The following is a 23,091-nucleotide window of genomic DNA, read 5'->3' as shown; positions in this document are numbered from 1 at the left end:
CAGTTGCGAAGCGGGACTCAAAAACACTATAACAAAAAGCGCACTCGGTCACAGCAGCAACAACAACAAAAGCATTCCATCTAACGACAACGACGATAAAAAAACACTGAGGAAAACAAAATTATAGCATATTTATTTATTTTGGTCATTGTGCTTGTGTGTGTGTGTGTGTAGAGTTGTTTTTCTTAATTATAATTGTTCATTCTGGATTGTAATGCAATTGCAGTGTTGTCGTCAGAGACGTGACGACACACTGCTGCAATGATTACCTAGTGTGGGCCAAAGACGCCTACACCAAAACGTCCAAACACCCAAAACACCCACACACACATCTCCTATCCTAAATACTACCTATCTACAGTGACTGCGACTACGATTATCCCTCACAATAATATAATAAACTAAAGTAATATATTGCTAAAAGTGCAAACACCAGAATATGTTCAAAATGCAACTAGAAAATACGTCAATGTCGTTGGCGTGGGAGTGGTTGTTGGGTAGCACCAGCAGCAGCAACCAACTGCAGCAGCAGCAGCAACAGAAACAACGCCAACAACAGAAAAATGAAACAACAGCAGCAACAGCCAACAAACAATTCGAATTGAAATTTTCAAGAAGGACAACAACAGCAGCAGCAACAGCTACAACAACAATTACTGATAAGGTATTAGCTAAATCAGCAACAACAACAACAGAGAAAAAGTCAACTGCAACAACGTTAACAACAACAACACCGCCAACACATTGTCAAATTTGTGTTTTGTGCCGTCAAAAGATTGCTACTGATGATCAATGTTGCTGTTGTACATCCTCCTCCTCCTCCCCGTCTTCTTCAACTTCAACAAGTACAAATGACAATAACCAAAAAGTTAATGCAATTTCCGGTAAACAGAAAAGTAAAAACCACAACAATAACAATATTAATAATAACAATAACCATGGTCGCCATCATCAACAACAAGAACAACAACAAGTTTCACATTTAAACGATGCCTGTGACAGTTATTGGAGGAAATCATATCGAATGCTAGAACTGTCTCAGCAATTCGAAGAGATTTGTGCAATAACTAAGGCAAGAGCATTCTATAGACTGAATATTTGGAAAACTAAACAACCTTACAACAAACATAATCAGCAACAACAACAACTAGTGAGTAATTGTGCCACATCACAACAGCAGCAGCAACGGCAGCAACAACAACATTGTTATCAGCATTATAACCAGCAGCAACATTTGCGACAGCAGTTGTCACAACACCAACATCATCATCATCATCATCAGCAGCAGCAGCATCAACATCGGCATCATCATCGTCATAATTGGAAATCAAATCTGGCATTAATAATTATCATGTCCCTGCTGGCGATGCATGCAACGGCAGCCATTCAATTGCCGCCATCTCAACAACAATTATCATCGTCGCATCATCAATATGACTCAAAGGATTTAGGCGATAGTCTGGCAATATTCACGAGTTCACCACGAATACGAAGAGAGAGTGGCAATGCCAGTGGCAATTCTATTGGTAAAAGTGGCGATAGTGGTAATACTCAAGTTCGATTGTCACGGAATGAAACAAGTAAGTAGAAACTAATACATAAATATATTCTTAAAGAGATTCATAGCATAACACATTTATCTCTTTCTCCATTTTTTTTTCTTTATAGTGTGTAAATCAATGGATATACGTAATTACGCAACGAACTTTAATCAATTAACGAATTGTACAATTATCGAGGGATTCCTATTGATTACCCTAATCAATGATGCACACTTGCTGAATACCACATATCCTCTATTGACCGAGGTCACCGAATATATAATCGTGTATCGTGTACACAATTTGCTTTCGTTATCACAAATATTTCCCAATTTGAGTGTTATACGCGGCAATTCTTTATTCGATGGCTATGCTCTGGTTGTGTATCAGAATCGGGATCTACAGGATATTGGTCTGTCCAAATTGAGAGCAATTGCCAATGGAGCTGTGCGTTTCGAGAAGAATTTATCACTCTGTTTCTTGACCACTGTCGATTGGTCGCAAATCATTTCAAAGAATTCATCGGAAATGGTTAGCATAGAGAATCGTAATCCAGCTCTCTGTTCCAAATGTCCCGGTGAGATAAGATTAAGCGATGATGGGGCTAACAGCGGCTCCACCGAAGCTGATCCCTTGTCCTGTAAAAAGCATACGGATGGCAAACGATACTGCTGGGGCAGTCGATCGTGTCAATCATGTAAGTTGCCGCTGAGTTAATTAGACTCAGATAAGAGAATTAATTAACTTCTTTTATATTTTAGTTTGTCCCAAGGAATGCCCCGATAACTGCTATGATGAGCACACCTGCTGCAACAAGGCGTGCCTGGGAGGTTGTGTAAGAGACAAGAGTGGTAGTTTGGGCTGCATCAGTTGCCGGTATGTTTCCATACATAATAATACTTGCCTGAATGAATGTCCTAAGGAATATTTCTTGGTAAGTCAGTCAGTTTGTTTAGGCGATTCTTCAAGCTTCTTTATCACTTCTTGTTATCATTTTGCAGTATGGCAGACGTTGCATTACGGCCGAGATGTGTCGCAGCATTGGCACCAAATACGAGAGCACCAAAGAGTTGAAACTAATGCATTTTGATGGCCAATGCACTACACGTTGTCCCAAGGGCTTTCAGATTGATGAGACTATCAACACGTGTGTGCCCTGCAATGGAACATGTGAGAAACGCTGTGAAGGTGGCCTAATCGACAGCGGTGGCAGGGCCAGAGAGTTTTATGGTTGCACGAAAATTGGCATCGGAGATGGTCTTGTCATAAGCATCAAGCGTGGCGGACGTAAGTTTAATCTTTAAAACCAAATTCGACTCCTAATTAATTGAAATTTTTTATTTTTAGCCCACATAATGGAGGATTTGGAATATGGTTTAGCCAAAGTGCACACAATTGAGACTTATTTGAAGGTGCATCTAACCTATGGCCTGTCCACATTGGCATTTTTCAAATCCTTGCGCCAAATACGTGGCAATCATACACTTGAAAATCGTTATGCTTTGTATGTGCTTGAGAATAATGATTTGGAAGAGATTTGGGCACCCAATCAGACTGTGGAGATTGCCAATGGCAGCGTGTTCTTTCACTTTAATCCAAAATTGTGTATGAAAACTATTAAAACTTTGCTGCCCATGTTAGCATCGAAACCGACAGCATTTGAAAAAACCGAAGTTGCTGGCGATTCGAATGGCAATAAAGGTTCATGTAAGTAAATCAAATAATTGGCTTCACTTTCAACTCTCTAAATTATGATTGTCGTTTTCCATTTATAGGTAATACAACTGTTTTGAATGTGGGAATAGATGGAAAAACGGATTCAATGGCCGTAATATTTGTTAATCAATCATTAAAATTTGATGATTTAAGAACATTTATTGGTTATCAATCATTTCATACCAAGGACCCCTATGGTAATGCCACAAAGAATTCCTATCACCCGTGCGATGAAAGGTAAGAGAACGATAACAATTCGATGGAGAGAAATGATGAAACATTCCGTTTTTTTTTTGTCATTTACAGTTGGACAGCAAGTGAACCCATTAAGGAAGATAAATTGATGATAACGAATCTGCAACCTTATACACAATATGCTTACTATGTAAAAACGTGGACAATATCCTCCGAGTCCCAAAATGGTTTGAGCCCTATACAACATTTTACAACGCTACCAGCCCAGCCCACTTTGGTGCAGAAGATCAAGGCCCGTGCGAACTCCAGTTCGGAAATTGTGAGTATGAGCTGAGGTTTTTTTCAATTGAAAACTATTTCTAATTAACTCAATTCGTAGGAAGTGCAATGGGAGCCGCCTAGATCAGTACGTGGCAAGCTTCATGTGTATTTGGTGAAAGCTGTACTCACTCACAGAGACGCCAAACTGGAGACACATCAGCAGCGTAACTACTGTTGGGATCGTAAGTAGTAAATAACAATATAGAAAGCTTGTGCATAGATTCTAACAATCGATTTCTCACTAGCTTTACCCAACAATAATGAGGATAATATTATTGTTGAGAAATCAAAAGTTACGGATAAACAACCAACTGATGCTGCTGATTGTCAATGTAATGCAAATTCTGGTGGTCCGTCTGTTGGAGTTGGTGGAAAGGGTGTAAATTTTGAACAGAACCGTCGCGAGGAGATTGAATTTGAGAATGCCTTGCAAAATTTCCTTTATGTACGACGCCAGGGAGATCAAAATCACACAAACCCAGCTGTTGCACCGCCAGCAAAGCCAAAAGATAATAAGATCAAAGATGATGGACTATTGGATAATGTTGTACACAAACGTCGTCGTCGGCGACGAGAACTTGACTTTGATGATGATGATGATGATGATTTAGGCATGGGAAGTGTCCTTTCCCGTCATGTACGCTCAACAGAGACACAGGATGATCTACGCGATCTCTATGCAATGGACAATATGGGTGCCACGGAGAATGCCGAAAGGATTAGACCCGAGACCTGGTTAAATGAGACACGTAAATCTGCCGATGGCACTTACTATGAGATATTGGCACAAAAAGTCGGCGCCAATCAGACGAAATTCGTTTTTACCAATCTGCGACACTTTTCCCTATACACTATATCTGTGGTAGCGTGTCGGGAGGAAGTTCCTGGTTCTTTTAAAGCCTCCTGTGGCAATGCAAGCCCCATAGACAAGCTAACTAGAAAATTGGGTAAGTTTCGAATGGGAAATGAAAGCTGGAACTATCTTCCTTAATGATTTCTTTCTGATTATCCACAGAGAATGCCGATTTGGTAACGAATGTTACTGCCGATCTGGAGAGTGCCAATGCCACCAGGCCAGGTGTTCGTTTGCGTTGGCTTGCACCCCTAAATCCAAATGGAGCTATTGTCTCGTATACAATTGGCTATAAACTACAAATGCCTGATCAGCAGGAGCTAATGAAATGTGTCACAGTGCAGGACTATTTAAATCTTACCGATGGCTATGTTGTTAAACATTTGAGTGAGGGTAACTATAGTTTCCATGTACGTGCCAATTCCATGGCTGGCGATGGCATCTTTAGTGAACTTGTTTATGTTGTTGTGCCGGTGAGTTCGCTATCCGCAGAAAGTTTTCCATATAGATCTCTTGTTAATTATTGTTTGTTTTTATTTTCTCCAGCCGCCTCCTACGTATATGATCTATTATGTCTTTGTTGGTGTTGCCATAATCATGTGTTTATCGGGCATACTCATTTTTGTGTTGTATAAAAAGAAGAAAATGACACCGCGGGACTTGTACATCAATACCGATGTGAATCCGTTTTATGCCAGCCTCCAGTATATACCCGATGATTGGGAAGTGGCCAGGGATTGCATTCTACAACTGGGACCATTGGGTCAGGGATCATTTGGCATGGTCTACGAGGGTATCTTAAAAGGACACTTGGGTGTGGACACACCATGTGCCATTAAGACGGTAAACGAGAATGCCACCGATCGTGAGCGTGTGAATTTCCTAAGTGAAGCGAGTGTTATGAAGGAGTTTGATACCTTCCATGTGGTCCATTTGCTTGGCGTTTGCTCACGCGGACAGCCAGCTTTGGTTGTCATGGAGCTGATGAAGAAGGGCGATCTTAAGTCATATTTGCGTGCCCATCGCCCCGATGAGCGAAATGAGGAGATGTTGGCTTATTTACAGCGTATTGGCGTGACAGGAAATGCATCGCCTCCGACATATAGTCGTATCTATCAGATGGCCATCGAGATAGCCGATGGCATGGCCTATTTATCGGCCAAAAAGTTTGTTCATCGAGATTTGGCTGCCCGCAATTGCATGGTGAGTGACGATTTGACTGTGAAAATTGGGGACTTTGGAATGACGCGCGATATCTATGAGACGGATTACTATCGCAAGGGTACCAAAGGATTGCTACCAGTACGCTGGATGCCACCGGAGAGTTTACGCGACGGTGTCTATGCCAGTTCCAGTGATGTGTTCAGTTTTGGCGTAGTCCTCTGGGAAATGGCAACTCTCGCTTCGCAGCCCTATCAAGGACTCTCCAATGAGCAAGTGCTTCGCTATGTCATTGATGGTGGCATCATGGAGCGGCCCGAAAACTGTCCGGATGTGTTGCATAAGCTGATGCATCGCTGTTGGCACCATCGGCCATCGGCCCGACCCAGTTTTCTGGATATTATCGCCTATTTAGAGCCGCATTCATCGAATGCTCAGTTCAAGGACGTCTCATTCTATCATTCGGAGGCTGGTTTGCAATTCAGAGAGAAGGATCGCAAGGAGAAGAGTCAAATGGATGCGGCCTTTGTCGCTGAACCATTGGATCAGGATCAAGAAGATGCCACAACACCGTTGCGGATAGGTGATTATCAAAGCGGCTACAAATCGAATATGGATCAAAATGCATCGCTGGAACAGCCAGCTGAGAGTCCAATTAACATAGTTGAAGAACAAACGGCTCACTCGCCATTCAGTTTGCAATCGGGATTCGTCGTCAGCAGCACACCAGATGCACCCACAGCTGGAGGAATATCGCACGATGACACATCTGGCTATGTTCAACCTGATGCAGATGCCTTGGCCTCCACTGGAGGTGACCGTGGCTATGAGATCTATGATCCTAGCCCCAATTTCGCCGAATTGCCAACGAGTAGAAGTGGCAGCACCGGAGCTGGCGGAGGCGATGGTAAATTGAGTGGTGAACAGCATTTGCTGCCGCGTAAAAATCGTAGGACACCTATCATTATGAGTAGTTCCATGCCGGATGATGTTGTCAGTGGCGGTGCTGGATCATTGCAGCCTTCTACCGCATCGGCCGGCAGCTCAAATGCTAGCTCTAATACAGGCGGCGGCTCACGTGGAACGAGCAGCCTAAAAAAGATAATGAATCGTTCGATTCTATTCAACCGGCCGTTCTTCAATCATAAACGTACCAGCAGTAATGCTAGTCAAAAGAGTAATTCCTCGATTACCCCCAGCACCTGCAGTATCGCGAATCTAACTCCCCATCCGATTGCAACCAGCAATCTGGGCACGATTGAAAGCGGTGGCAGTGGATCGGCTGGCAGCTATGCGGGAACACCGCGTTTCTATACGCCAGCAGCCACACCCAGTATTGGCGGTGTGGGCATCAGCGATAATCCCAATTACAAGCTACTCGACGAATCAATCATCAGTGGCGGCACGGCAAAGTCATGGAATCAAAACCGTGGTCCAGGAACAATGGCTGCAGGACTTTCAGACTCGGAGCAGGCCACCATGTTGACCACAAGCAGTTTGAATCCAAATTATGAGCTAATGCAGCCACCATCGCCGACGCCCAGTCTCAGGGATTTTCCCAATTATGTGCAAATGAATGAGCCAGCTCCGATAATTATGAGCTCAATAAATCCGAACTATGAGCAAATGCAAGCACCACACGCTCACCTCAGCAGCTCCGATGAGGAGGATTTAAATGAGAACGATGACGATTGTCACGAGGACATCAAAATGGAGAGAATGCCATTGAGCAGACAAAAGCCAAGATCACAATACAAATCCTCATCGCAGACCCCGCGAAGTCGAAGTGTTAGCCAGAATCGCAAAAAGAACGATCAGAACGCGACGTCACAACAAACGGCAAGCAGTGCCATATCTGCAGCCGGCAATGTCTCCAATAAGTACAAGGAGAATTGGTTAAGACAGGCGGCGTCTACGAATAGGCCGCCGCCGCCGAATGGTTTCATAGGACGCGAAGCGTAAAACCAAAACCAACCAAAATGTGGGAATTTCTCTAATGTAAATATTCTCTTAGCAGTTATCGGTAAGAGAGCGATAGCAATTAAGTGAATTCTATGTATAAATGGGCCGACACAGCCAGAAAGAGAGAGAGCTGAAGAGAGAGAGAGAGAGAGAAAAAAAAGGGAGAGAAAGAAAGAAATTTGTCCAGAAAGGAGAAGACATTCAAGTTTTCGTCCACTCACTAACTAACTAACTAAATGACTGACTGAACCCTCCCCGCTCCTCTCGCCGCTCTCTGTTAGTTTATGACTCTGTGTATAACTCTAGCCTTTAAGCTAATAAGCAAAATCCAGCAAACTTTTGCCGCTAGCCAAAAGCCTAATCTTGACTCTTTAATTATATATACGGAATATATATACATATATATGTATATTATACTTTAGCGAAGATATTTTGTGTTTTTTTAGGTATTTATTAAGTATTTTTTTTTTATTATTTTTTAGAGCCGTTAACACATACAAAACAAACAAACAAAAACAACAAAAAAAAAAACAAGTCCTAAATGCAAATAACAAAAGTACAAAAGCCAACAACCAACCAACCTAAGTACCGATTATATAGACATAACAAAGAGAGAAAAACGCAAGAAAAGCGAATGAAAATCATACCTATTACAATTATAATTATGAAATAATTTTTAGTACCTACCAAAACGAAATACAAACAAACAAAAAGCAAAAAAAAAAACTAAACGAATTGAAAATTATTGAATTGTACAACAAAAACAAGCAACCAAGAAAAAGGAAACTGCAAACAGAATCAGAAACAAAATACAGAACAAGAACCTTAATAATAGACCTAAATACAGACCCTAAACTACATATACCTTGAGCAAATAAGCCATACAACGAATTACAAACACACTCACTCTCCTGCCTTCCTCCACCAACCACCAATACCACTCCCAACACCCACACCCACTTTCATATCCATAAAATGCACTGCTTAACTTTAAACCCAAACAGCAAGCAGTGCATAAAGATATATGTAGATGAGAGAGAACTCTATCTTCACTTTCATTTCGTGACTTTAAATTTTATTTATCCTAATTGTTTGAAACTTTAAGAGTCCTTTACGATTTTCGAAAGAATGAAAGAGCAAATATTTTTAAAAACTATTTTGACCATCAAAACGGCAGAAACAGAATTTATTGCTCTGTTATTAGTTGGATCAACAAATCGAATCCCACAATTTTAATTTGATTTAAAAATCAGACAAATCCCATAAATTGTTTTGCTTGATTGTTAGTCTTATTTATTGTAAATATTTATATATTTAAAAAACAAGAGAAGAAAACGTAAAAAAATGAGAAAGCAACGGCAAAAGTTTGCTAAATATATATATTATATATTGTACTATCTCCTCTGACATTTCTAGAAATTCTAGCAAAAGAAAGAAAACAAAACAAACAAAAACCAAAAGCCAGGAAAACTCAAAAACCACATACACACACACACACACACTTACACAAACAACAGAAACAGCAAAATACATTCTCTTTAAACAAATAAAATAGCAAGAAACTAAGATTGAAGAAAAACACACAAAAAACAAACCGAAAAAAACTGAGAAAATAAGTGAAAACCCCAGAAACAACAATAAAAACAAAAATGCAACAAATAGAATTTTTTTTATACATATATAAAATGAAAAACAACAACAACAACAAAAGTATTCGACATTTGCCTTCGCTCTTTATATTATTAAATATATTTAAACTATACATTTATTATATAAAAAAAGCAAAAAAAAAAAAAAAAAAAAAAAAATTAAAACAAAACTAGAATTATACAAATGAAAATGTGTCAGCATGTGCGCTTGCTTATTTTCCTTTTTGTACATTTAAATGGAAATTAACATTAAAAAAAGAAAATGAAAAAACACAAGGAAATATTTAAATGAATTATACAAATGAATAATGGAAAATCAACAATTTCAAACTAAACTAATATTAATTCTAAACAAATCTAGTGCTAATTGTAAAGAAAAAGAAAAAAAAAGAAATTAAACAAAAACACAACAAAAAAAAGTCAAAAAGTTAAAAAAAATATTAAATAAAAAGAAAAAGAAAAGTAAAACTGGGAAGCAAGCGATATTTACATTGAGCAAAAGTAAATAAAACAATTAATTTAAATTTAATTATTGTAATTTATAGTTAACTACAATAGATATTCTATACACATGCATACACTTACACACATACACACACCAACACACACACATACACACACTAAAAAGACTGAAAGATATAGTTCCTTTTGTTTTTATGTACATAAATGAAAAAAAAAAAACACATGAATTCTAACGAAAATTGTAAACGTAAAAACAATTAATGGAATTATACATTTAAAAAAAAAAAGAAGGTAAATTTAATTTAAATAAGCAGCAAAGAGAAGGATTATACATTTGATACAGAAATCTGTATATACATACATATATATGCCTATTTATTAGATGAATTAATGCAAATTCTGTAACATAAATTATAAAAATTTTAAGTTTCTTTTTGCGCTAATCAAAAGAGAGCAAAAGATTAAAGTTTGAACGAAAATGCCAAAATTAACAACATTTTCCTTTTGATTTTTTCTACATGAATAGTTTTTGGCTTGTCGTCTGCCCTGCTTTAGTGTACGCGTACATCTACACATATACGTATATATATATAATAATAATAATAATTATAAACAATATAAACAAAACAAAAAGAAAAAAAAAAAAAACAAAAATGCTTCAATATTTTTATTATTTCTAACTAAATAATGTAAAGCTAAGTTACTTGTTTCCTGTTTGTATAAGCAAATATTATAACGTAAATAAATGAAAATGAAAGAAAAACCATGTAACAACAACAACAAATGATTATTATGGCAAGCCTGTAATAAAAACTAAATTAAAATAGAACAAAATATATATAAAAAATTGTGTTCTTTTTAAAAACTTGAAGGATTGCACTGCCAATTAAAATTAAAGCTTTTGAATGCAGAAATTTGGCGCCAATCACAAAACGGCAATCAGGTGGCAACTCTCTGTTAAAATAACAGCACAAAATGTCAAATGTTAAAATAGTGGGATCCAATTTCAAGCAAACGAGCAAACAGATGTTTTGTGAATAATTGTTTCTTTTTTTTTTTAATTTGTAATTTAATGAAAAATAAATAAAATAAATCTTGATGACGTATTCAAGGTGTAACCAGAGTGTCCATAACTGCAGGTAACCACACCTCAGCAAAATGGACCCGAGTTGGTTATTTTGAAGGAACAACAAGGCGACAATTGGGACCATGGAAACATCTGTATTACTATCAATCAAATATATGTACATATAAAAGATGGACATACAAAATGTATTTACTCTTTAGCAATGGAATACACAGCGAAAGAGAAGAAAATTACCACACAATTGTCTAAAGAGAACTATTTAAACAAAAAGAACGAAGAATTGTAAACAAACAAAAGACAGGGGGGCTGGCGGTAGCCAAACCGAGACAAACTTCTGTCTCTTGTTCCCAGTTCAATTCCCAATCCCAACTCGATCAGAACACAAAGCTAGAATTATTATAAGAGAAGAAGAAGAGGAAGCGAAGAAATTGATTTGAATATTAATTTTTTGTTGTTGGTGTTATGCAAAAACTCGTTTGCTTTTGGGTTATTGAACTTTTGACACTTGACTTTGCCGGCTAAAGTTAACAACGACCAAGAAGAACAAGAATTATTACAACGTGTCCAACAATTTGGCTTAATGCAAATATACAAAATGACGCGTGTACCGGAGCTAATTATATGGTGAGTAATCCTGGGATTAGGATCCTTTTTTATTACCCAACTAATGCCTGTTTTTGTCTTTGTTCCACCAGCTCCTTTATAGTGATCAGTTTACTGGTCATACACTTCTTTTCGGACCTGTTGCGCGCTTCATTAGGCGGTTTTTATGCCCACGATGTGACCCTATCACAATTGGTGGAGGCCCAAAGTTCGGAATATGCCTGGCTATTGAAATTACTGGTCAATTGCTTTGGCTATAGTTGTGTCTTTGTGCCCGGCTATCTCATCTACAAATATGTCCAGCGCACAAACTATTTGGAGAGGGGACAAAAGAGTTTCCTTCACACGGCCATCAATATGTGCATTACAGGCAATTCCAGTTATGACACGGCAGATCCCAATCATGTGACCCTCTTAACCGATAAAGAGCGTCCAAATGTTTCAGTTGCTCCGAAGCGGACTAGCTCCCAGGAGGCTTTTCAGCTGCTTTGGTGTTTCGGTGGTCTTATGGTCTCCTATCTCACCTGGGGTGTGTTACAGGAGAAGATCATGACGCAGAACTATCAAAATTTTGCCGGCGAAAGTTCCAAATTCAAGGATTCGCAGTTTTTGGTATTCTCCAATCGCTTTCTCGCCTTCATTGTGGCCCTTGCGTATCTGCAGTGGAGTCCTAGTGCCACACGTCATCGCGCTCCTTTATATAAGTATTCGTATGCCTCCTTCTCGAATATTATGAGTGCCTGGTTCCAATATGAGGCTCTGAAATTTGTTAGTTTCCCCACTCAAGTGTTGGCCAAATCGTGTAAAATTATACCCGTCATGTTGATGGGAAAAATAATGTCGAAAACGAAATATGAAAATTATGAATACGTGACAGCTTTGCTAATATCACTGGGCATGATCTTCTTTATGGGAGGATCATCGGATAGCGGAAAGGCCAGTGGTGTAACCACATTGACTGGCATCTTCCTTTTGTCCATGTATATGGTATTTGATAGCTTCACTGCCAATTGGCAAGGTTCGTTGTTCAAGAGCTACGGCATGACCTCCCTGCAAATGATGTGTGGCGTGAATTTGTTCTCATCTATCTTTACGGGAGCCTCGTTGTCCATGCAGGGCGGATTCATGGACTCTTTGGCTTTTGCCACCGAGGTAAGTTTCAATATTTGTTAGGTTATTTCTGTATTCAAAACATTCCTTTATTCTTTTCATTGTTATAGCATCCAAAGTTTGTTTTTGACATGATTATACTATCCATATGCTCAGCTGTGGGACAATTGTTTATCTATCACACAATCGATGTATTCGGGCCAGTTGTGTTTACCATCATTATGACGTTGCGCCAGGTGTGTATTGTATCACTTTACCCTAAACAATGAATTTCCGTTTTACTTACCTTTCTATTTCCCCGTTTCCCCAGGCTGCTGCCATTATGCTCTCCTGTTTCATCTATCAGCATAGCATATCCATTTTGGGCATCTTTGGGGTGCTCATCGTTTTTGTGGCCATCTTTTTACGCGTCTATTGCAATCAACGTTTGCGTTTGGCCCGCAAACGAGCCGAGGCGAATAAACCAAAAATGGCTGTCTAACAGTCTATATTTAATCTGTTAGTCCTGCGGCCACGAATTTAACGCACAGACTTCCATTTAATTTAGTTTAGTCATCTAAAATATTCTGCAGATTTGTTTTGTAGTTTTAAGTTGAATGTTTACTTATACATATTGGCAACAAGAGCAGAGGCTTTGCGATTTTGTATAGTCGTGTGCTTAATATGAATTTCATATTAGAGTAATTAAATATTGATTTAAGAACTTTTAAGTATTGAATCACTTGGATGTATTTCTTAAAAGAAATTTATTGCTTCACCAAAAAGTATGCAATAAAAGTGATCTTTAAGCTAAAATGTTCTCGAAATATACAAAAGATTCACTATGTATTGTCTCTAAACAGAAAGTCTTCTTTATGCCTTCTGATTCAAGGATCATCAAGGATATTATTTGGCTAAGCTATTGCGATTAGATTGTGTGTTTAGTTTTGTTTGTGTTTTGAAACATCTTAAAATTCGATCAACTGTGAGAATATAAAATAGTTTAGTTGAGTTCCCACTTGCTGTGGGAATATTTTGTTCGTTCATTTTAATTGGCAGTCGTTTATAAGTGTCGCCAATTGTAAAAGTAGTTAAAATTAGCAGATGATTAATGTTAGAAATCATGGGTCTCATCCTCTCATTAATTAATTACGCTCCCATACCAGCTAAGCCACGACATTGACCCACTTCTGTAAAAGTAAATGCTTGGATATTTTGTTTCTTTTTTTTTGGCAAACCAGTGAGAGATCCGACCAAAAGTTGTTAGACACAGGTCAATGCACATGAGTCGTCGAGTGTAACATGTTGTTTTTTGTCTTTTTTTTTTGGGCCATGTGGGCGTCTATATGTATATATATATAATGATGATTATAATGATGATGAGGTTGACTATGACGATGCCGGCGCATTCGTGGGCGGCCTAAATTAGCATATCAAAACAATGCGCTGGAAAAATGCGATCCAAAAGGCAGCAAATATAACAACAACATCAAAAAGGGAATTATGCAATCGTCGCACCTTCTAGGGAAAGAGCCACAAAAATTTGCCAGTTGGTTGATCTGCTTTTTTTTGCACATTGGCAAAAGTGATAAGTTAGGGCGTAGACAATGCTAGAGGAATAGTTTGTGGCGATCTAGCCGAGCGAGCACAAGTGTTTGAAATTCGCGAAAATTAACGAAATCGAATCGAAAAAATGGATTTAAAGCTGTTGCTCCTTGTACTGGGAGTAGGTGCATTTGGCTATGCCTGGGCCTATCCTAATGGCTATTATTATGGAAACGGATATAATCCAAGAAAGAGAAGTTCTTCGGCGTCCATATACAATTCGCTTGATCGTCGCTATCCTCGGAGTAAAGAGGTCACCACCAGCACCACCGCCACAAGCAATCGTTCCGATAAGGAGAATGCTAAATTTGCTGGTGCCAGCAATCAGGAATTGGATGATGTGGGCGATGAGAGGACTTTGCTGCTGAAAAAGAAACTAAAACGTCTCTATGGTGCTTACGGAGGATACGGAGGTTATGGTGGCTATGCTGGATATGGCGGTGGCTTCGGTAGTGGCTACGGTATCAATCCTTGTCGACCCTTTGGCCGTGATGCCCAAGGTTCAGCAGGAAGTTTAAAGGATCCCAAGGAACAGGGACGCTTTCTCTTTGATGTAAATGTGTATAATGTCAATGCGGGCGGTTGTCGTGGCTATGGCGGTTTCGTAGGCGGTGGTGGTCCTTTATCTGATCCAATTGGGCCTCCGCTTGTACCAGCTCGTCCTTATGCGCCATTCTCGACATGGCTATCGCTCTTCGCACCTGGCTTATATCAAGCAGCCGTTGCACCTCCTGCCATTCCATTAGCCGATCCTGTTCGTCCATTGCCAGCGGTTGCTGGGGATGCACAAAGTGATCCAGCAGTGGATCCCAATTATCCTGTTCGAAGACCAGTACCCAATCGTGTTTACTATGATTCTGCAGGAGCCGTAAGTTTCAATACAAAAGGAGACTTTTATTGCTTAATGAACTATTGTTTTTTTTTTTTTTTGCTTCTATCAGCCACCTGTGACACCTGGACAATTGGTGGGAGGTGTTTCGACCACTATTAACGGCATCATCCAACAGTTGACGGGTCAAGTTCAGCCAGTCTATCAAACAGGAGCCTACCGAGCCAGATCCAGAAATCAACGTAGCAGCTATGGCTAAAAATCCGCCCAGTTTACTTTCTTTATCTGTAAATATTTATTAAGTAATAAATTAGGAACGAAAAATTATGCAAAAAACAAGAGTTCAAGCCATTTTCATGGTATTACTTCTGGGATTGTTTAGAGAAAGTCTTCAAGAAGTTACAGAATCTGAAATACTTTAAAAAATTAGCTTTTGGATTACCTTTTTAGGATAAGTTAAGTTTGAGGTCGCTCATGTAACTCAAATGGGGGTAACTTGAGGTGTGTCCTGTGAATAGTTATGATGGTCAAATAACTTGACATAAATTTGAACCTTTCTCTTTAAGTCTTTTGCTTGACACAAGTAGGAGAAAATTCCTGTACAAACTTTCAGATACATACGTTACATATGTATGATATGTATATATCTTGCCAACGTCAGCAACGAACAATCCCAAATTGGAATAAGATTCATCAAGGAAATAAGAAGTAATTGGCAATTGCGTGAGTTGAAGTCAACGTACAGTAAAAGTGGGTTTACCCTTAGATCATAAGTAGAAGAATAAACATATATTTTAGATGATTTGCATATATGTATGTATGTATGAGGGAATTCCCTCTCACAGACCACACATCCAATGTTTTATACCTAAGTATTCTTAGGTCTTTGGGATTACTCATTGCCCACTTAATCTGAATATATGTGAGTTATAAATCTTTCATTCTATGCCCATTAAGTTTATGCACGTCGTGTTTAGCTCATTAAACGCAATGCGAGAGGGAGTAAGGTAGATGAAGTGAATATTACTTGAAGGACAGGACAACAGAAACCGGATTTTGAATTGATTATTATCTTATGCCTTTTTTTTTGTGGTTTTGTTGTTTAAAATTGTTTTATTGTACAGTAGAAATAATGGCATAACTAAGATCACAGTCGGTTGATTGTGGATTATTTGCCAAAGAAACCACCTCCGCCATGGCCGCCGCCGTAGTAACCATTCGAGTACTGCGATTGACTGTAATGCCCGCCATAGGAGCCGCCATAGTTGTTGTAGCCACTACCATACCCTCCTGGATAGTAGCCACCGCCTCCAAAGTGGGGTCTGTGTCCAAACCCGCCATAACCACCGCCGGGATAATAGCCACTGCCATAGCCTGCTCCATAACCGCCTGGATAACCAGAGTAGCCACCACCATAACCGCCGGGAAAGCCGCCGCCGCCTCCGAATCCACTGTAAAGTCCAGCATTGAGTCCAACTCCAGCACTAAGACCAACTCCACCGCCGAATCCTCCACCAAGTAGTCCAAAACTGCGACCTTCAGCCTTGCCTGGAGCAGGAGCTGCAGTGCTGTTGCCGACAATAGCAACTAGCACAAGTACAACCAACTGGAAAGTGCATGGTAGGTCAATTGAAGTCCATTTTTTTTTTTGGTGTTCCGATAATACTCACACAACTGATTTGGGCCATTTCCATAAAGTGTATCGCTGCTTGCGTCGATCAACGCTTCGTTTACGAAACTAAATTGCAATTGTCAAGTGCTTGAGGCTTTTATACCCCAACGAAGTTTGAAAGAAGCATCTCTTGAGAAGTACCTACGCCTTACGCATTGCCAAGTGATTCTCTTCGTCTACGTAAATTGCAGAACAAACGAATCAAAAACGAAACCAGTTTGTGACGAAATCATTTTGGAATATCCCATAGATAAATTGAATGCTTGGCTGGGCTTTTGTAGTTGTCGTTGTCGTTGTCGTAGTCTTCGGACTCAGAATGCGTTAATTTTTCGAACAATAAACTTTCGATTTTTCTGTTTTTCTGAGGGTTAAGTGCGGACATCACTCGATTGCCGTGGAAGATCAAGATCATGGAAAACCCCAATAAAAATAATCACTCAAGCAATTTACTAAACAACAAGAATCATACATATAAACATTTAGTATATACCTTTAGTGTGTGTGTGTGTGTGTGTGTCTACTAGCAGTCCAATCTAGCTCAGACAAATGACTTAGGCAACAAACTTGTACGTGCATCGAAGCATGCGAATCGGCTCGTTAGCACTTAAGTTTGTCTTCTTTTATTTTTTGTTATACTTACATTAGTTAATATTGTTGATGCAAATTTAACAATCAGCTGTTTTACCCTTTAATTTGCAGAGTTTATTAACATTGGCAAGTTTTATAATTTTCTAAAGATTGATTTTAAATTCTTAATTTACTAAACTTTTTCTTAATCTTTTTTTAAATCGTTTAAATATGTAAAACAAAAGCTCAAAACATTTGGATTATAAATTGGAAATCCTTAAATGCTTAACCATACCATCTTCTAAAATATAAACAAATTCATGTCAAAATCTTAAAAAATAGATAAATCCTTTTGATATCGTTTAAAATTTGGCAAAAATTGAATATTTAGTCTTATTGCTTTAGTTAATAGCAAACTGACCAACCAATGATTGCCAAAAAGAAGCAAATTATTTGTTCAGAAGTAACTAAATAGTCATCCTAAAGAATCAGATTTCTGCTGGGAAGTTAATTGCTCAGTATAGAGTATAGAGACTTTGGTATAAACAAATGAATCGTTTATTTCTATGATTAATATCTTCATTCTAGTAAATTGTTATGCCTTCACTTTCGTTTGCGGCTAGTTCATTCACCTAATATTGTTTTGTTTAATCACATTGAGTTGACGTCAGCAAATGATCGCTCCACCCACATAATACAAGCAAAGATCTGTCAGGAAGTTGTATCTGCCATTAGAACCGATGACAGCGTGGGCAAATACGAAGCAAATACAAAGTGTAGTTGTTGTTGTTGTTTTTGGAAATCTTTCAAGTATTTCAAGTTGAAACATTTTCCAAGTTTCATTCAAGGTTTACAGAATTTTTCATACATCTTCTTGTTGTCATTTTTGCTAATTACTTAGACTTTGTCTTCTATTTATAATTATATATATACATAAGTCTTGATTATTTGTAATTATTTGAATTTTTTACTTCCGTTTTGATTTCGTCTATAAGAATGGGAAACTTTAATAAGTTTTCATTGAGTTCTTGTCTAGCCATGATGGTGAGTACATCAAACTAAGCTGGGCTAAAATTTTGCCAACTTGTTTTAATGCTTTTTTTTTATAGAATCCTCTATTGTTCTTTGTGATCTGCTGCTTGGGATTAATTGCTGTGACACTGAGTGCTCCTCAGTATCCAGGCTATGGCTATGGTGGATATGGCTTTGCTCCGTTTGGAGGCTATGGAAGCGGAGGTTATGCATCCTCGAGTGCAGCAGCCAGCAGCAGTGCTGCTAGTTATCAAGGATTCGGTGGCGGTTATCCTGGCTATGGATATGGTGGATATGGCTATAATCGTTTTGGTCAACAATTTAATCAACAATTTAGCAACTTTAATAACTATGGCTACGGCGGCTACGGCGGTTATCCATTTGGCTATGGCAAATGATGATTTTTTCTGCAGTTTAACTAATTTGTAATTTCGATCTCTAATGAAATCGTCTCACTCTGCCTCTTTCTAGCCACTTACATAGTTTGTTTGTTTTCTTTATTTGGTCTTTATGTATGGAGGTCAATAAAAACCTAAAAAAAAAAATGCGTAAATGCCCACATTTGAAATGATTCATCTAACATTTAGTTAACTCTGTTTTTTTTTTTTTGACAACCTCTTTAATCAATTTTAGCACAGCTTAAAATATTGAATATTTTCTTTTTCTTTCGCCCAATTTTTCACATGCTTTGTGCTCTCATTCATCGTTAAGATGAATCGAACAAAAACCTGAAATTTTCAGGGGCAACTCATGTGCATAAGGTAAATATACATATATACATAGGTATGTATATAGGTACATATGTATGTAGTTGTTCATATGGCAACCAAGACAAACAAGAGTAAACTCAGTCAGTCAGTGTCTTCAAAAGACAGATTCGATTGCATAAGGGCAATTCCCGCGATATTCGGAGATAAAAACACGTTGCTGGTCGAGCATTCGTTTCAATTGAATACACGTCCAAGACAGAGAAGCAGCTTCGTCATCTCAGCCTTAAATACCAACAGTTTTATATAGATGTGAACTTGAAAATTTACACCAAAAACAAGAAATAGCCAAATATAATAATAAAAACGGATAAATAAATTATTTACAAAAAAAAAAAAAAAAAAAAGGGTGCAAAATGCAAATCATGGTAAGTAAAAAATGTTTAATGGGCTGACTTTTTATGGCAACCAATTAACAATAAATTTATTATATTTTAGGCGCATCGAAATAGTCTCTTCCTACTTCTGGGAATATTTTGTGTGTCCCTTTTGCCGGCAGTCTTAGGTGGAAAAATCAAGTTGTTAGCCTTTAAAGGACCACATGCAGGATTTGTTGGACTTAAAGTGCGCACACCAAAATTATTGGGTCTAAAGCATGGACTATTGGGCGGAGGACACTCTTTGGGTGGCGGTTTTGGAGGCGGCATAGGAGGCGGAGTTGGTTTTGGAGGAGGCAGCAGTGGCTATGAGCATCACGAGTATCATCACGAGAGTCATCATGAGAGTCATTATGGAGGTGGTAGCTATGGAGGTGGCAGCTATGGAGGTGGACTTTGGGGAAAATAGAAAAGTCTGTCTGGAACCATTTAGATTTTAACTCATGTGCTTGCCATTAGAATTTGGAAAACAATTGTTATTTAGTTTTTAAGTCATTTCCATGCATTAATCTAATAAAATTGACGACTGACAATAGATGGCGCTATATTGTATCAAGTTTTATCCTGCTCAATTGTACATCAGCTATCAGCAGGTTTCCGTAGTGTAGTGGTTATCACGTGTGCTTCACACGCACAAGGTCCCCGGTTCGAACCCGGGCGGAAACAGGAATAAGCTTTTTGTTTTGCGGCTACTTATAAAATTTGGGATTGATATTGAAGAATTCAATAAGGATTGAATTCTGTTTTGACTTATGTCAATTAAAAAGTTTATTTTCTTAACGTAAATTATGTTTTATTTTTGCTCCTTATATATCAAAACATAAGTACACATACTAAGGTGCAATAAAGTTAACACCAAAATACCCATGGGTAAAAGCAAAAAAAATTAATAACTGTTTCCGCCCGGGTTCGAACCGGGGACCTTGTGCGTGTGAAGCACACGTGATAACCACTACACTACGGAAACCTGTTAACATAAGCTATTCATATGCAGTATATAAAGAAAGTAAACTGTCGCCATCTATTGTTCATTTCAAATTGTAAGAGAAATATGAAAAATAGATGCGACAAATAAACAAAATAAGCACTAAACTTATAAACAATTTAAAACTATTTGTTAATTAAAGTTATTTTTTGGAAAGTCTATATTTTGTGTTTTCAATTTTACTAAATAAAATGTTAAATGCCTTGAAAATTATATAACTATGACTCAGAAATTAGTAATTGGTGGACATCAAAATAAATGGGGATGTAGCTCAGATGGTAGAGCGCTCGCTTAGCATGTGAGAGGTACGGGGATCGATGCCCCGCATCTCCAAACTGGTAGACAAATTTTTTCCTATTTTTTTTTTCTTTTTACTAAAAAGTTTTATAATAAAATTAATTTAATTAACGAATTAGTATCCACTCTAAAAAGTGTAGACAAAAAAAAAAAAAGAAACTGCCGGGCTCAACCGGGATTTGAACCCGGGACCTCTCGCACCCAAAGCGAGAATCATACCCCTAGACCATTGAGCCTCTTGCTCGTATCTGGCTTGTTTTCAATTTTCGACTGCGGCCAACAAAATATCTTCTACCATGAAAAGTATCTCTATCTCTAAATAACTTTTTAATATGTAAATAATATTTAACAAAAATTTAACGTCTCTTCCACAAACCGCCGCCAAAACCTCCCAAACCGCCTCCGAATCCTCCAGCATAGCCGCCATAAGAGCCACCGCTATAAGAGGAGGAATAGCTCTCGTAGCCACCGCCATAGCCAGCAAAGCCTCCGCCTCCAAAGCCACCTAGGCCCAGTCCACTCTTCCAGCCATGTTTGATGGGAACTGGCACAGGAACAGGTTGGGGAAAGGCCACAGGAACTGGAACTGGTTGAACTACAGGCACTGGTTGGACCACAGGCACTGGTTGGACTACTGGATAGGGCACATAGCTAGGATAAGCCGAAGCATATCCAATTTTCTTGCCACCACCGAATCCATGGGCATGGCAATGCCCTAAAAGCAGCAGAACTAACACTCCGCCAGATTTAAGAAACTAAAGATATGGAACTAGTATTAATGACAATTTCTAGAATTTTGGCTCAACTTACTGTGTTTGCTTTCATATCGAATGATTCTAAGCTGCGGCGATCGCAGACATGTGACTTTTATAGCAACCTTATTCACTTCCTGTAATTCCTTTTCGCGCAGCACAACAAAGTTCAAAGAACTTTGGCAAAACTAGCTTTAGTGTTTGATAACCAGTTCTTCTTCAACGTCAATATTGATTTAGCCAAATTTAGTGACAGCAACTAATGCCAAAATTATAACAAATCGTGGGAAAAACATTGAAAGCGTTCAAGTTGTGGGGTTTAAGGTCAAAAACTAAACTAAGTTCCGGTACAATGTGGGCGTAAAATCAACCGGCATTTCTAGTATATAAACTGATATGTCTATTGTCTAGTCAAATCAGTTCAACTCGAGACTAACTTGAAGCACAATGAAGATTAGCTATTCTGTATGTATAACGATTAACTATTTTCCTCTCTCCAAGTTGAGTCTAACTTTCTTTCGAACAACAGTTTGCAGTGATCCTGCTATCAATCATTGCCTGTTGCCATGGCCAATATCAGTATCCACAACAAAGGCCGAGTCCGGCTACTGAAGGACCAGGCCAAGCTGGAGTTCCTGTCGACAATCGCATTTTGGGTCTTCTCGGCGGTGGTGGAGGCGGAGGATTAGGCGGCTTGGGTGGCTTGGGCGGTGGTAATGGCCTTTTTGGTAATCTGTTGGGTAATCTTCTGGGTGGAAATAACAACCGCCCACCACCACCACCCCCACAACCTTATCCTGGCTATGTAGGCGGTGGTTTCGGTGGCGGTTATCCTGGCTATGGCGGTGGTTTTGCAGGTGGCGCCTATCTTGGCTATGGCAGTTATCCCGGCTATGGAGGTGGTTATGGTGGAGGATTGGGCAATTACTATGGTTAAACTTTCCTAGTGGATTGGAGACCACCAAAAAAGTATTAAAGTTGTATGTTAGTTTTAAGATTGTTGACTCTGCAAATAAAATATTTAAATAAAACATTTAAAATGCCTAAATTTAAAGTTTTCCAAAGGGCAAATCGGTTTGTTACAAATTGCTGGCCAAGTCTCACAAGGGGATGTAGCTCAGATGGTAGAGCGCTCGCTTAGCATGTGAGAGGTACGGGGATCGATGCCCCGCATCTCCAGGATTCGATTTCTTTTATTTTGTATTTATATTTCTTGCATTTTGGCCACATCTTTTGTTGTAGCAGCCCTAGTATCTAAAAGGTATTGCCTTTTCTATGATAAATAGTAAATAAGGATATTAGGCAACACTAATGAAGATTGACACTACAACCATAAGAGACACAATGCAACACTGGCGGCTAAACGTCAAAATAAATAATCTAATTGTCATCTAAATTGGTCAGACTACATTTCTTTCACGGAAAAACTATTACGAGACCATGCCAAATCCATTGAAAATTAATCAACTAGAAAACGATGGAGTCTATACAGAGTTGCTGCTAAATGATCTAAACGAAATCGCTGCATTGGAGCATCAGCTGCAAAAAATTGAGTTTGACCGAGCCATC

The 23,091-nt window shown here is 38.7% G+C and overlaps 8 protein-coding genes and 5 non-coding genes across 13 annotated transcripts in view; 9 read left to right on the top strand and 4 right to left on the bottom strand.

The window, feature by feature from the left end:
* Positions 1-10,347, top strand: part of InR (Insulin-like receptor) — a 40,939-nt gene extending 30,592 nt beyond the window's left edge. The window contains exons 3-13 of the mRNA XM_068301907.1: positions 4-1,580; positions 1,669-2,238; positions 2,303-2,475; positions 2,543-2,828; positions 2,889-3,248; positions 3,317-3,494; positions 3,564-3,771; positions 3,832-3,955; positions 4,019-4,720; positions 4,789-5,099; positions 5,173-10,347. Of these exons, the coding sequence (XP_068158008.1) occupies positions 440-1,580; positions 1,669-2,238; positions 2,303-2,475; positions 2,543-2,828; positions 2,889-3,248; positions 3,317-3,494; positions 3,564-3,771; positions 3,832-3,955; positions 4,019-4,720; positions 4,789-5,099; positions 5,173-7,749 (6,630 nt within the window). The 5' untranslated portion in view covers positions 4-439 and the 3' untranslated portion in view covers positions 7,750-10,347. The remainder of the gene's footprint in view (positions 1-3; positions 1,581-1,668; positions 2,239-2,302; positions 2,476-2,542; positions 2,829-2,888; positions 3,249-3,316; positions 3,495-3,563; positions 3,772-3,831; positions 3,956-4,018; positions 4,721-4,788; positions 5,100-5,172) is intronic.
* A 522-nt stretch (positions 10,348-10,869) lies between these two features.
* sll (slalom) lies at positions 10,870-13,370 on the top strand. Its single transcript, XM_068301912.1, has 4 exons — positions 10,870-11,571; positions 11,643-12,702; positions 12,771-12,896; positions 12,971-13,370. The coding sequence occupies exons 1-4, from the start codon at positions 11,528-11,530 to the stop codon at positions 13,139-13,141; spliced, it is 1,401 nt and encodes a 466-aa protein (XP_068158013.1). The 5' UTR covers positions 10,870-11,527; the 3' UTR covers positions 13,142-13,370.
* A 919-nt stretch (positions 13,371-14,289) lies between these two features.
* Positions 14,290-15,332, top strand: LOC137585530 (uncharacterized). The gene is made up of 2 exons (XM_068301331.1): positions 14,290-15,112; positions 15,186-15,332. The coding sequence occupies exons 1-2, from the start codon at positions 14,333-14,335 to the stop codon at positions 15,330-15,332; spliced, it is 927 nt and encodes a 308-aa protein (XP_068157432.1). The 5' UTR covers positions 14,290-14,332.
* Positions 15,333-16,241: 909 nt separating this feature from the next.
* On the bottom strand, positions 16,242-16,761 carry Edg91 (Ecdysone-dependent gene 91). Its single transcript, XM_068301999.1, has 2 exons — positions 16,744-16,761; positions 16,242-16,679 (listed from the first exon to the last, which is right to left on the bottom strand). The coding sequence occupies exons 1-2, from the start codon at positions 16,759-16,761 to the stop codon at positions 16,242-16,244; spliced, it is 456 nt and encodes a 151-aa protein (XP_068158100.1).
* A 1,589-nt stretch (positions 16,762-18,350) lies between these two features.
* Positions 18,351-18,742, top strand: LOC137585953 (shematrin-like protein 1). The gene is made up of 2 exons (XM_068301998.1): positions 18,351-18,356; positions 18,422-18,742. Exons 1-2 carry the CDS (start codon positions 18,351-18,353, stop codon positions 18,740-18,742), a joined length of 327 nt encoding a protein of 108 aa, XP_068158099.1.
* Positions 18,743-19,467: 725 nt separating this feature from the next.
* On the top strand, positions 19,468-19,897 carry LOC137585952 (pupal cuticle protein Edg-91). The gene is made up of 2 exons (XM_068301996.1): positions 19,468-19,479; positions 19,550-19,897. Exons 1-2 carry the CDS (start codon positions 19,468-19,470, stop codon positions 19,895-19,897), a joined length of 360 nt encoding a protein of 119 aa, XP_068158097.1.
* A 184-nt stretch (positions 19,898-20,081) lies between these two features.
* TRNAV-CAC (transfer RNA valine (anticodon CAC)) lies at positions 20,082-20,154 on the top strand. The gene has a single exon. It is a non-coding gene; the product is annotated as a tRNA-Val (tRNA).
* A 228-nt stretch (positions 20,155-20,382) lies between these two features.
* Positions 20,383-20,455, bottom strand: TRNAV-CAC (transfer RNA valine (anticodon CAC)). The gene has a single exon. It is a non-coding gene; the product is annotated as a tRNA-Val (tRNA).
* A 278-nt stretch (positions 20,456-20,733) lies between these two features.
* TRNAA-AGC (transfer RNA alanine (anticodon AGC)) lies at positions 20,734-20,806 on the top strand. Its single transcript has one exon. It is a non-coding gene; the product is annotated as a tRNA-Ala (tRNA).
* Positions 20,807-20,934: 128 nt separating this feature from the next.
* TRNAP-UGG (transfer RNA proline (anticodon UGG)) lies at positions 20,935-21,006 on the bottom strand. The gene has a single exon. It is a non-coding gene; the product is annotated as a tRNA-Pro (tRNA).
* A 120-nt stretch (positions 21,007-21,126) lies between these two features.
* Positions 21,127-21,595, bottom strand: LOC137585947 (scale keratin). The gene is made up of 2 exons (XM_068301986.1): positions 21,581-21,595; positions 21,127-21,525 (listed from the first exon to the last, which is right to left on the bottom strand). Exons 1-2 carry the CDS (start codon positions 21,593-21,595, stop codon positions 21,127-21,129), a joined length of 414 nt encoding a protein of 137 aa, XP_068158087.1.
* A 374-nt stretch (positions 21,596-21,969) lies between these two features.
* LOC137585946 (keratin-3, type I cytoskeletal 51 kDa) lies at positions 21,970-22,459 on the top strand. The gene is made up of 2 exons (XM_068301985.1): positions 21,970-21,991; positions 22,059-22,459. Exons 1-2 carry the CDS (start codon positions 21,970-21,972, stop codon positions 22,457-22,459), a joined length of 423 nt encoding a protein of 140 aa, XP_068158086.1.
* A 169-nt stretch (positions 22,460-22,628) lies between these two features.
* TRNAA-AGC (transfer RNA alanine (anticodon AGC)) lies at positions 22,629-22,701 on the top strand. The gene has a single exon. It is a non-coding gene; the product is annotated as a tRNA-Ala (tRNA).
* Positions 22,702-23,091: the final 390 nt, after the last annotated feature.

The sequence above is a fragment of the Drosophila tropicalis genome, unplaced genomic scaffold (genome assembly GCF_018151085.1).
Source record: "Drosophila tropicalis isolate 14030-0801.00 unplaced genomic scaffold, ASM1815108v1 contig_878, whole genome shotgun sequence".
NCBI lineage: Eukaryota > Metazoa > Arthropoda > Insecta > Diptera > Drosophilidae > Drosophila > Drosophila tropicalis.
Note: the sequence above shows the minus strand (reverse complement) of the source record. Positions and strands in the feature narration are given on the sequence as shown.

Bases quoted from the DNA above. Each gene is read 5' to 3' on its own strand.
- sll (XM_068301912.1), top strand. From the start codon at position 11,528: ATGCAAATATACAAAATGACGCGTGTACCGGAGCTAATTATATG. The intron at 12,703-12,770 runs GTAAGTTTCAAT...TCATTGTTATAG, and splicing joins CTTTGGCTTTTGCCACCGAG to CATCCAAAGTTTGTTTTTGA. The intron at 12,897-12,970 runs GTGTGTATTGTA...CCGTTTCCCCAG, and splicing joins TCATTATGACGTTGCGCCAG to GCTGCTGCCATTATGCTCTC.
- LOC137585946 (XM_068301985.1), top strand. From the start codon at position 21,970: ATGAAGATTAGCTATTCTGTAT. The intron at 21,992-22,058 runs GTATAACGATTA...AACAGTTTGCAG, and splicing joins GAAGATTAGCTATTCTGTAT to TGATCCTGCTATCAATCATT.
- LOC137585530 (XM_068301331.1), top strand. From the start codon at position 14,333: ATGGATTTAAAGCTGTTGCTCCTTGTACTGGGAGTAGGTGCATTTGGC. The intron at 15,113-15,185 runs GTAAGTTTCAAT...TGCTTCTATCAG, and splicing joins ACTATGATTCTGCAGGAGCC to CCACCTGTGACACCTGGACA.